The sequence below is a fragment of the Protopterus annectens genome, chromosome 9.part0, assembly GCF_019279795.1.
Source record: "Protopterus annectens isolate FY-2018-M chromosome 9.part0, PAN1.0, whole genome shotgun sequence".
Taxonomy (NCBI): Eukaryota; Metazoa; Chordata; order Ceratodontiformes; family Protopteridae; genus Protopterus; species Protopterus annectens.
Genome location: NC_056743.1, coordinates 522,297,219 through 522,309,749, shown reverse-complemented (window position 1 = coordinate 522,309,749; position 12,531 = coordinate 522,297,219). Strand labels below are relative to the sequence as shown.

Here is a 12,531-nt window from a genome sequence, read left to right as displayed (position 1 = left end):
TTTTTTGCTAATTTTTTTTACTAATTATAAATCCATAGTGATTGCACAACGTTAAAACCTGCTTCATCAGACTGACCTGTTAGGACGTTCTCCCATTGTACCATCTGTTATTCTGTTAGTAAGAATCTGGATTCATTTAGCATTGAGAAGCTTGCAGGGAAGGTTGAGCGAAGCTAGGTAACAGCTCTATAGGGGCAAGGGCTTAATTACCTAAAGTCCTTGGTGGAGGGATCAACGAAAGATGCATCATCTTTGTGCAAGTCTTTTCACAATGAATTATACTGTCATTTTCTAATCCTTGCAGAACACCTTGATGAAAGGAAAATATGTAATGCTGTGTCTCCCATCAAAGATGTAGATGGCTTCCATGTAGTCAATGTGGGCCGAATGTGCCTGGACCAGTATTCCATGCTTCCAGCTACTCCTTGGGGGGTGTGGGAAATCATCAAAAGAACAGGTAAATAGTTTGTTTGATGCTATGACAATGTATCTGTAATCTTTTCAATTAATTGTGATACATTACTGTTTATTTGAGGTAAACTGTATAGAGACTTCTCATTTTTAAAGCAGCAGTAACTGTCATTGGTTATGCTATTTTAATTTTGCCTGAATAACTTCAGTTAGCTAGTATGTACTTTTTGTTACTTCATCATAAAAATATTTTGAAGTTTTTTTATATGTTATATCGAGTGATTCCGTTCCTTTTTTGTTTAAAAGCTTTGCATATTATGTCATCCAAGTAAAGCCATTAGGCACAATTGCCTCCTTCCAAGAGAAAACCAAGACCACTACCTGGCTAAGTTATTTACTTGGAATCTTGCACTTGGGAAATTGAGACTGATAGAATCAAACAAAGGTCTATAGTATGAAACTCTTTCACAGTTGATAGCCTAATCCCTGCCCTAAGCTGCTAGACTAACTACAGAGTGAAATATTTTGGAAGCAAAACCTTTTTAAATTAATAGAAGTCCACACAGAACAGCGCATATTTGCCTTTCACTGATGGTCTCTGCATCTTAATGTGGTTTCTGTGTTAGCAGCCAGTGTCTGAACACTGACACTGCCCTTTTTGTCTTGCTGGCATCTGACATGCTACATTCCTATGAATATTTTTTTCCAGTGTCTTCAGACAGCTTAATGATGTGTAGAGTACCATAGGTGCTGATCCTGAGTCATGCACTGTCCCTAATGTTATACTAGGTATCACTAAGGGATGGCCTATTTTTTTACATCCCACTGCACCAGAACCCCTTTATCAAGTGTGTCCTAGGGAGTATAAAGAGTTTATAAGTTGTGGTATGTGTAGAATGTTGAATTAGGAAAACGTGAGACAGTGTGTTAAATTACTTGGCACTGTTTGCAATTAATAGTGAGGCATAGCAGAGACACAGTAAGATTTGGTAAACATGTACATCACTATGTTATATATCTGACACAATAGCAGTAGCAGATTGTTTACTACACCTCCATCTAATTTTTTGAAGAAAAAAATTTAACTTTTGTCCGCAAAAAGTTTGTCAGTACATTTTCTACTCTTCACATTCCACAGAACTATTGGCTCTAAGGTATAGAAAAAATATAAAAGGATAGGGTACATCAAAAACTGCAATAAAGTATGACATTTCAGTAGTAACGAAAATGGCAGTTTTTTTTTCCTCTATGTTCTTTTTGCCCCCATGCATGTCAGCTGGTAAGCCTCCCCGATTGGACTTGAGCTGTTGTTCTCTTGTGGTGGGTGCCCTGCCAAAACCACAGGAGTCAGGAGCTGTCTAGAGGACCATCGTTCACACACCCATGAAGGTTTCTTGTGTTGTTGTCAGCACCCCAACTGTGAGGGCATTCCTGATTGATCTGACCCCACTGCTGGCCAGGGGGACCTGTCATGTGCATCACTGCAGATGCCTATTATTCTTTCCCTATCTGGGTGCATGTTTCTGCCACCTACCACCAAGAGGTCGCTTGTTAAGATGAGCATATATACTTGGGTTGGAGTGTGCATCACCTCTTCTTTATTGGCTTGTTCTGTCCTGCCCTCTCTGCTTCAATGTGGCACATCCATTCTCTCTTGCCAGTCTATCAGATGCTGAGACTCTACTCATACTGAAGTCACCAGGGATGTAGTCAGAGTTGTGTCCCTTTCTGCTACTACAGCAGGCACAAATTGTCATTCTTTAATAAAAATGCCATGCTCCCAGTTCTAATGCTTTAAACTTTCTTGGTTAAGATGTTGCTGATACTTTGCTGGTGACCATACCGCTCAACTGCCCAGAATTTTGCCTGTTTTTTGGTCTGTCCCTCATAAACTTTGTAATTTTATGGCAAATGACTGAGGATTTAAGTCAATGATAGCAAACATTTGGGTTTCAGACTTCATAGCCTTTAGAATATGCAAGTTAATGTAAAACCTGTTATCCTACCAACTTTTTAAGGTAATAAGAACAGTATTTAAAATCTGTCCCTGACTTTAGGCCTTTGCCACCCCACCCCCAATTTATTATTGGCTTTGTCCAGATTTATTATGTTTAGAGGCAAATTATGTTGGTAACCAAAAGATGTGGTAAATCTACTCAGTCTGTACTGGCCTGTTAATGCTGTTCACTGTGGCATCTACTTTGAAGCAACTTTAGAGAATATACAGGCATCCACAAACAAATTGTTATAATTTACATGTGTGATAGAGGCTGCATTTCCATAGATATCTCCCAGATGGATCACTAAAAACAGGATTGCAAGTTGCGTAATCAGTTCCATATGCTAAGGAAAGGGTTTATCCTTCTACTGTACTGTAAGCAAATTTTTTGTCTGCTACCATATAAAAGAGAATTTTTCATGTTCTCCATTCAACACTGAAATGTCTGGCTGCAGGACAGAAGTTTGCAGTTGTGTCTGACATGAAAAAGTGGAAACACTATGCTGCAGTCTAATTGAAAATTAGGCAACACTGAAATTCACAAAACGACTAAATAGCACTTTTGTGTGTGTGGGGGTGCTAGTCTGCCTGTATCCCAGCATCCTCACTATATATATATATATATATATATATATATATATATATATATGTATGTGTGTGTGTGTATGTATGTATGTATGTGTGTGTGTGTGTGTGTGTGTGTGTGTGTGTGTGTCTATGTATGTATGTGTGTGTGTGTGTGTGTGTGTGTGTGTATATATATATATATATATATATATATATATATATATATATATATATGTGTGTGTGTGTATATATTTATATATATATATATATATATATATATATATATATATATATATATATATATGTGTGTGTGTGTGCTAACTTCAGTATCTCTGTAGCTTAAAGTAAATTGCATGCTCTGTTATGCACTGGTCTCAAGCTTAATCTCTGGTCAGATAAAAGTGTGAGCACATGTACATCTGGACAACAGTCTTGTTCCCGAAATGTCCACCTTGAAAACCTTTGTCAGGTTGTTGTTTATACTTCTGGGCAATGCTTTAGTGAACATGTTTTAGTGAATATGGTTAGTTGTACATTTTTTTTAAATTGGGCATCTTCCTGAGTAGTGAAATTTCAGAGTTATTTGTTCTGATCTCAGTTTATGGTAGCATGAATAATGTTGTGTGTCATTTTGTAGCCATCAAAGAATATAACAGGTCTGCTTTTTCTGGCAACCCAAATAATCATTTTGCCTTGACTGCATAAACTTTTGTGTTTAGAGGGCCTTAAGCTTAGTTAATGTGTGTCTGTATGTATGTGTCTGTTTGTATGTATATATTTACAGGTAGCACCAGTCTGGGCATGTTGTATTGCATAGAGATAGACATGCTAACCAAGTGTTTCTTTTAGGCTGTAATGTATCCTATAATGAATTCAGCTGTGTATGACCATTTCAGAGTAGCTAATTTTGGCAGATCTGTTGCATTGCAGAAATTGCTGTAATGTAACTGGAGAAAGCATGCTGTTTTAAAGTATGTTGCAGATGGCTAAACCAGATTTTGTAAGTTGATACCACCTGGAAAAAATAGTTGTTGGCATGGTTGTTTTAGAAGAGCCAGATTTCCAGATTAACATAAAAAAGTGAAGTATTATGTAGGCCCTAGCAGTCTCTGTTTATTGTGAAGGAGGAGTTTCATCTTTTGAGTATATGCTGTGATAAAGTGGGCATACCTGGTTAAAGAAAATGCCTTTGGTATGCTTTTAGTAGTGGATAATAAGGCCTTGACTTACTATCTTGTTAGTTTTGATGATGATGCGTGTTGTGTTTATACTGCTTCAGATTTGATTTATGGTCTCTTGCACATCAGAAAAATGAATCCATTCTTAACTGCATGGCTTTGAATTCCATTGTGGTTCTAAATTTGTCTTTCAGTTGGTATGTGTGAAATGCTTCAGAAAACATTTCTTTACAGACTTCATACAACGCAAAGCCTTAGGGGAAGTATACAGATTCTCATGATAGGGACCAGTTCAGCTCACAAACTCGCTTAGCACCAGTTGTCTTAATAATTTAAGGTCAGCTGTTTGCTGCAAAATCATATTTCACTAAGCAAGTGAAGGTTTTATCAGGTAATTCTGGTCAGGCAAACCCAGCAAAGTTAGTGCCACTTGTCATTATGGGATGCTAGTAATATGGTTTTCTAGGTCTGGCTTGTCTTCAGACTTTGTGGTGAATTTAGAGCTGACATGCTCTTGGTGGAAAAAAGGTGATAAACTGGACTACAGCTGTTAGTTATCCACTTAAGGAATCCCTGTTCACCTGGCAGTGTGGAATATGCTTTACCCAGTTTACCAACATATATTGTCTATATTTTTCTGCTTGGAAAAATCATACTCTTATTGCATTGACATAAGCTTGAAGAATAAATACTTTAAAAGCTGTGTACACTAAATTCACACGCATGTATATCATGGGCATTACCTGAAACTTTGTAGATTGCTTGTCTAGTTTACATACATAATTACCAAATCTTATCAAAAGAAAGTATTTTTGTAAAAGGAATCCTGAATGCCCATTTGGCAGCTTATGTGTCCACGGTTTAAAAATCCTTTCCCACTATTAAAGCAGCTAGGTTCTGAAAATGAGTACAGTGATTGCTTAGTACAAAATATTGTCCATTATTGTAAGACCTTAATGTATGGATGTGCAGTCTATAAAATGTAAAAGCTTTTGGGGCTGTTGTGCAGAAAATGATGAATTTGGTAGGTAGATTCTTCAGGATACTATTCTTGTGCCTGCTGACACTGATCCTTTGTTTAGAAGATGGAATTATTCCCACATTTGATAGTTACCTTTGACAGTACTGTTTTATAATATTGCTTCTCTTGTTTTACTGTAACCAGTAATATGATGCAGGAAAGAAAGGAGTCACATACGACAGAATGGAGAGACTTGAGTACTGCCGGGATACCCCAACTGCTAACCGAGAGGGTTATAGGCCTTGTGGATCTACTAGAGTAAATGGCGGAGAGAGAATCCACACGGGTGTTTAGTAGGCAGTGGAAGGTGTGGTGGAAAGGGTGGGGTGAGGTAGAATGTTAAATATACTCACATGAGCTTATTGTCTTCTGCTGCTAAGCAGCTGTACTGTCATCTGTTTTCTAAGTTGCAGAAGATGCATTTCAGTTTTGTTTTCCTTGTCTGTTTCTTTTTAAACAATTTAGCATGGACTTTGTTCTAGCAAAAGAACATTTGAGTTTTGTTTGAATGTACATTTCAAATGTTAACTTTATGACCACTTCTGTTTCTTTTTCCGTCGTCATAGCATTAAAGACTGACGGTGCTTCTTTACTAATATTGTGCTCAGTGTCATACAGACTGTGGATATGGTGTTTTTTTTATTTTAATTTATTTAATTTGTTGGAAATTTTGGTACTTTTGGTTTATTTTTAGACAGATACAATACATTTTTAGTATATCAGTGGTGAAATTACTTTCATGTATACTGAGTGTTGGAGAAATTTGCATAGCATCATTTTTGAAAGCATTCAGCCCAGATTAATTGGTTAGGTTTGCTGAAAATAATTGGGAGGAGTTTGTTATTTAGAAATGGTCTTTAATGTGTACTGTGTGTGCATACACATTGACTGTTTTTTTGATTCAGAAGTGCAATCAAAGTATGTTTGAACCTCCGTGTTTATAACTTAACTGTTTAATAAAGCAGTGTTACCTCCCCTGTAGATTTCTGATCCATGGCATCAGAAGGAAGGCATTTAACCTTCATCAATTGCTAGTATAAATCCTTGGCCTGTTGAGAAATTGCATTGTTTTATACAGGTTGGGTAGAAGTGCATTTTTTCACTGTTCTTGTTTTTGATTTGATGCAGGAATACCTACCCTTGGGAGAAATGTGGTTGTAGCTGGTAGATCGAAAAATGTTGGCATGCCCATTGCAATGTTACTTCACACTGATGGAAGACACGAACGTCCTGGAGGTGAGCAAAAATTATCTGGAATCAGGGCACCTGCTTTTTGTATATCATTTCTAATGTGATGTAAATTGTTGATGTGCAGTAATTGGTGTTCTTTTCTTCAATGTGTAGGTGATGCAACAGTGACCATTTCACATAGGTATACACCTAAGGAACAGTTAAAAGTTCACACTAAACTAGCGGACATCGTTGTTGCTGCTGCAGGTAAGATTAGGAAAGCAGTTGTATCTCTGCCTTTCTTGTTGCCAGTTTTTCTGAGTACCTTTTCCCAGTTTTATCACACCACACCTTCAGCACCAGTGTTTATGTTTTGTGGCTTTCACGTAGGGCACGTCACCCCTTGATGTTGTGATGTGGAGTATTTTGTTATATTGAAACACCTTGGATGCTAGAAGCAGTTTTCCTGACAGTGCTTGCATTCCTTTATCAAAATTCTGTCTTCCCTTTTGAATACTAATGCATCAGTAACGTTTTTTTTTTCTGGTTTGTCTTATGTGTTCATAAAACAAGCCAAGTTGCAGTTTTAATACTAACTTGGAATACATTAAAAGAACAGCAAAGATTCATGCCTTTAGCTAGGCAGTTTGTAGCAAGACGTTAACTGCATAAAGACCAGTTATACACAGTTTAGTTTCTGTATGTTAACTTGTATACCAGCTAAAATATCTGCATAATATGCAAAAATATTTGTAGAAAATGTCTTGAGAAATTATTTCATTATCTACAGTCTGTATTGATGCTGAATTTCTTGAGAGAGAGCGCATTGTAGTTATGTTTTTAATATTTTTTCAGCGTGATGTGGGGGGTTAGTAAGGGAGAATTCCTGTTTGTTTGGTAATTGGATGCTTTTGACAAAATCGGGCACTTAGTCTCAAAGAGCACATGCAAAGGACATTTGCAAAGCATGTTGTGACTGTAAGCAACTTGCTTCTATGCTTACTACTCACTGGAGGCCCATTGCCTGCCTTATAAAAAAAAAAAAAAAAAAAAAAAAAAACAGCTGTCAGAGCTTAGCCATGGATCTGATAGTTGTGTGGCTTAGCAATATCATACATTTATCAGTTTTACTAGGCTTATAGGCAAGGAGAACATTGAGAAGCTCAGCGATATCTTCTGATATTCCCAGGAAATTAGTAGTGTCCCTAGTTAAGCACCTTTCCCCCCACACATTTCAGGCAAAAATTTGCAATCTCTGAGAACAGCTGTATTTTTCAGATATGCATAGTCAACCTGCTACTAAAAATAATAGATGCTTTCTTTGTCATATGGTCTGCAAGAGGACATTTTTTTGAGCCGTTCTAGGCCCTGTCAAAGGTCAGACCAACAGTCACTGAACAATGTCCAGCTCTGTACTTTTAAAAGTAATGCTGTGAGTTGGAATCAGGGAGGACGTCCCCACGTTATGGTGGCTCTCAGTGACTGCATCCAGGAGAGTGCCCACTGTATGGATTTTTCCAGGGCATCCAGGGAAGGAGCTACATACAGTTGCTAAGCTAAGGGTGCATGTAGTGCTTCTCCTCTTAGGAACCTGAAGGAGAATAAGAACCACATAGGGCTGCCATCATTGGGAAGAGCAAAAACCTGACAAAAGCCCTTCTCATTGCCCACCAATTTCAGTAAGTACATGTTCATTGCTTCTCTTTCAAAGTTAATAATGGGTCTATGTTGAATTAGTGAACACTTAGAAAAGTGAACGCCAATTCATCGACCATTTTTAAGCAAAAGATTAAAATCTCAAACACCCGGAACAGCGATCCCCCCCCCCCCCCCCCCAGGGAAAAAAAATGTTGGGCTGGTTTCGGGAGTTCGCCATTTCCTCCACTGTTGTGCGATCTTGTAATTGGTATATTTAAGTAGGGGGGTGTGGGGGGTGAAGCACCCCACATTAGATGATGTGTTACGTTTGTTTTTATTTATTTTTTTTTGTGGACCAGCGACCCCCCCCCCCCGGGAAAAAAATCGCTGTTCTGTGTGTTTGAGATTTTAAGCTTTCTCTTAAAAATGGTCGGTGAATTAGCGGTTGCTTTTCTAAGCTTTTGCTAATTCAATATAGACCCTTAATAATCACACTAGGAACAGTTTTGAAGAATCAGTAAATAGTATGCTAATTGCAGTAGATATTTAAATGTACTGCACATGTTAAAGATTTTGTAATATATAGGCAACTGGTGTGTCTACTGAAACTATTACACTAGATAAGCATGGGGTGGTCTCAGAATCGTACTGAGGAAATGAAAAGAAAATAATGAACATTGGTACACTGTTTCTTGCAGTGAGAATTTGGCAATTTTCTTGAATTCAGATTTTATTGATATGTACAATATTATTTAAACAGAAGATAAAATGTATATGTAATTTTGCCACAGACAACATACAACATGAAATTTAACTGGAAGACAGATCCAGTGTTTCACTTTTATAGAAAAAAGAACACTTAGACTTTCTGTACTTATATGATGCATCACAAAAAGGATTATATTAGTCTGTCTGCTAATGGTCACATTTTGCATCAGATAAGATGCCAGTTAAAATAAACAAAAAAATGCTCTGACAAAATTAATTTAAATGTTGTTGTTGTTGTGTCTTTCGGCTTTTCCATGTTAGGGGTCACCACAGCGCAACTCTGGTCCGCTAATGATTGGCAGTAGATTTTTTACGTGCCGAGTTGCCGGCCCTGACGCACAACCTTCAACGAAGGTAAGCCCATTCACGCATGTCTCCACACAGAAGACGCTCTAGCTGAGAATCAAACAGGACAACGTCTTACTGTGAGGCGACAACGCCTCCGCAGCACCACCACTGCAGTACTTGACAAAATTAATTTAAATACAAATGAGAAATCCAAGTGAAAGCAGTAAACATTTTAGGAAATATGTTAGTCCTCAGAGGGATTGAAAATACCTGACAAGTACCCATAAAAGCTGAAATTTCTGACGGACTCTGTTTTTTTTGGATTTTCTGATAGAGACCGTAATTTCCTGACTGTCAGGAATTTTTCTTGACAGATGGCAACCTTAGAACCATACTCACTTACTGGCAAGCATAAAACCATGTCAGATGTCTAGTAAAGGTAAGTATGTATTTGATATAATTTGAGTATCTGACAGGAAGTGTGGAACACCAAGGGAGAAGCATGTCCAAGGCTTTGTGCTGGCTTCAGACCGTATTCCCTAAGGGTATGATCCAGCAGGTTTCTACCAGATATAAAACACCTGGTTAATACTTAGGTCCCAGTGTACAAGCTGTGGTGCAGGTTGACTTGAGGGACTCATTTCTTTAGATTTGGTGTTTATCCTGACATCTCGGAGTCCCTAGTTACAGCACTTCTGAAGCAGCCCTTTGTGGATCCTGAATGACCTGCATAGTTTCCATCCTGTTTGGAACCACCCTGTTTTACAACCCTCTTTTATTAGCACACTTGGTAAAAAAATATTCATTTGACTTTATTCTTATCTCAGGGAATTGCACAATGAGCCTTTTCAGTCTAGCATCCAGCCATGTCAGAATACTGTCTATAGTAAATTCCCCAGTAATCTACTCATGGGAAGGGGTCACATTTTTATTCTGTCTTGGCCTTTCTTGATCTCCTGGTCACATCAGTCAGTGTGAATCACACAGTCTTACTAGAATTTCTTAACTATAGTATCTTGGGAACCAGGAAGTGATTTGCCTTCTTCCTCTCAAGATAGTCACAGAAAGCATCCTTTCCTTTGGACTGTGGTGTATTTCAGGGTTTCCTCTTGGTTCTTGTTCTTTTCATTTTGTATTGTCTACCCCTGGGTGATCTCTCTGAGCTGAGAGGAAAATAGAAGGGCTCTTGACTGATGGTGCAGGCTTGATGGCAGAAAGAGTGTTGCAGACCATTAAAACTAGTATGTAAATATGGTCTGGGTTTCTAAACTGAGCTGCATTTGTAATTAATATAAAGGCATGAGTCCACTAAAGTATGTTGCACTTGATAGCATATTAAATTGTTGTAAATAAAGTGTTATGATTACACTCCAAAAAAATGGTGAAATTACTTGCTGGTTCTTTGCTACTCATGTGATACCTGACCTTAACAATGCTTAAAAGGGTGCTTAAGTGGCGATATTGTAGTTGAGGGCCTCACCAGTTCCTTTTGCTCAGAAGTGGGCATGTCGCAAATTGAGTGACAACCCGGTCTGCATATTACTTGGGGTTTTCGACAAACTGGCAATAGATTCTATATATATATATATTTTTTTTTTACATTTTAGGTCTATTAAAACTTGCCGTTATACACAATATGTGCATATCAAAGTTCAGTCATGCTGCAACACTCTGTAATAGTTAAAGACTTAACCCTACAATTGAGTGAAAGAAAGAAGCGGTTACACTTCCGTTACGATTGCGTGCTGTACTGACAGCACATAACCGTTCAAAGTGTCAGTATGAGATTTTCGTGACTGTTTGACTATTAAAAGCACTGTGACAACGGAAACACTTTAGTTTAAATAAGAAGCTATTACACATTGTATCAAATCCATAATTTTAGCAGTTGGCAGTCCTCTTAAGAAACTGAAATACCCCAAGGTCGAGAGTTTTTTTTTTTTTTGTTTTTGTTTTAAATGTCGGTTCACGCCATATTTACTTTCAGTTTACTGTTATATTTGCTATCCTATTACAATGTCAAGTGCACTTTTTTTTCTTTTCTTCGGTTGTACATTATTGGGAGGGAATGCATATTCATGAATGACATATCACGGGGTGGGTTTTGGGCGTGGCTTGCTACTGCGCATCTGGTGAGGCCCTCAACTACAGTATCACCGCTTAAGCAATACTATAAGCTGTTAACGTTGAGTCTGGCACTATAGCAGACTGCTCCTAACAGTAAGCAGCAGCAGTACACAAAACGACTTTGTTTAATCTCCTGTTTCTGCCTGCTCTTTGCTACATTACAGCAACTCCTTTTGATTAAAGCTGCTTCCCTTGCACAGGGAATACATAAGGACGTCAACAATTTCCCCACTGCTTTATCAGCAGGAGACGCTGTGTTTTATTAATTGCACCTTTATACGAGTATTAGTATTACATGGAGCAGATAAATTTCCATGCACTACAAAGAATTACGATTGGGTAATCCATTCTCAACACGGATGCCAAAATTCACCTCTTGAGTGGATTTATTGGCATAATTACGAATTGAGGCAGACCTTATTTCCTAAAACAATGTTTCTAATTCTGGTTATGACTAGAGACCTAAATGTAATCCTGTATATTTCGCTTGGTATAGCTGCTCTTTTTTGTGGTGTTACAATGTGTTTTTTCAGAGGCTTGCAAAGTGTCACACTGTGTGGAGAAGTCTTGAATCTGAAATATATTTTTTATACATTTTATATACTTGTAAAATAACAAAAAACAGCCAGCGTAGAACTCTTGTGTGCCATGTTTATAAAGCAAAAATACAGCAACATCTGCTGCATTTTAAAATAATGAATACTTTATTAAACAAAGGTGTTTCATTTGAAAATGATAGGCATTCTTCCCAAACCATTTTCCTTAATATAGTAATCCACATAATTTGGATGTGTAGTGATCTCTTTGAACGAATGAACAGGTCTATTATTTTCTGAAGTGCATTTTTTTATTTTCTGTAGGAATTCCAAACCTGATAACAGCAGACATGATTAAAGAAGGTGCGGCAGTAATAGATGTTGGAATAAACAGAGTGTGCGATCCTGTCACAGGAAAACCCAAACTTGTTGGAGATGTGGATTTTGAAGGTAAAGGCTGCTCTTGGTAAAATTAAATTTCATTAGCTACTTAATATGACACTTGTAGATTATCACTGACAATTTATCTCAGTATTTCTGTGTTACATCTCTTTTAATGGTATGCCATTGATGAGTTCTTCTGTATATCTTTGTGCATGTGTGATATGCGTCTTTGTGTTTTCAGAGGAAGTGTGCTGATGTTTATGGCAGAGATACTAGCTGACTAATTTCTTTAACTCCCTGCCTGATTGTATGTATTTTGAGAAAGGAAGCAGCGGAAGATGTGAAAGCAGATAACATAATTTCATTTCTGTGATGTTTTCTGATCCAATTGGATTCATTTTATACCTAAGGAATTAATATTGAATTTTGGACTTTGCCCCCCCT

The 12,531-nt window shown here is 37.6% G+C and overlaps 1 protein-coding gene across 1 annotated transcript in view; it reads left to right on the top strand.

Annotated features, from left to right (window-relative positions):
* The window catches only part of LOC122811318 (bifunctional methylenetetrahydrofolate dehydrogenase/cyclohydrolase, mitochondrial-like), a 48,245-nt gene that overhangs the window by 22,869 nt on the left and 12,845 nt on the right, over positions 1-12,531 (top strand). The window contains exons 4-7 of the mRNA XM_044083083.1: positions 305-457; positions 6,305-6,412; positions 6,521-6,613; positions 12,028-12,153. Coding sequence (XP_043939018.1) covers positions 305-457; positions 6,305-6,412; positions 6,521-6,613; positions 12,028-12,153 — 480 coding nt within the window. The remainder of the gene's footprint in view (positions 1-304; positions 458-6,304; positions 6,413-6,520; positions 6,614-12,027; positions 12,154-12,531) is intronic.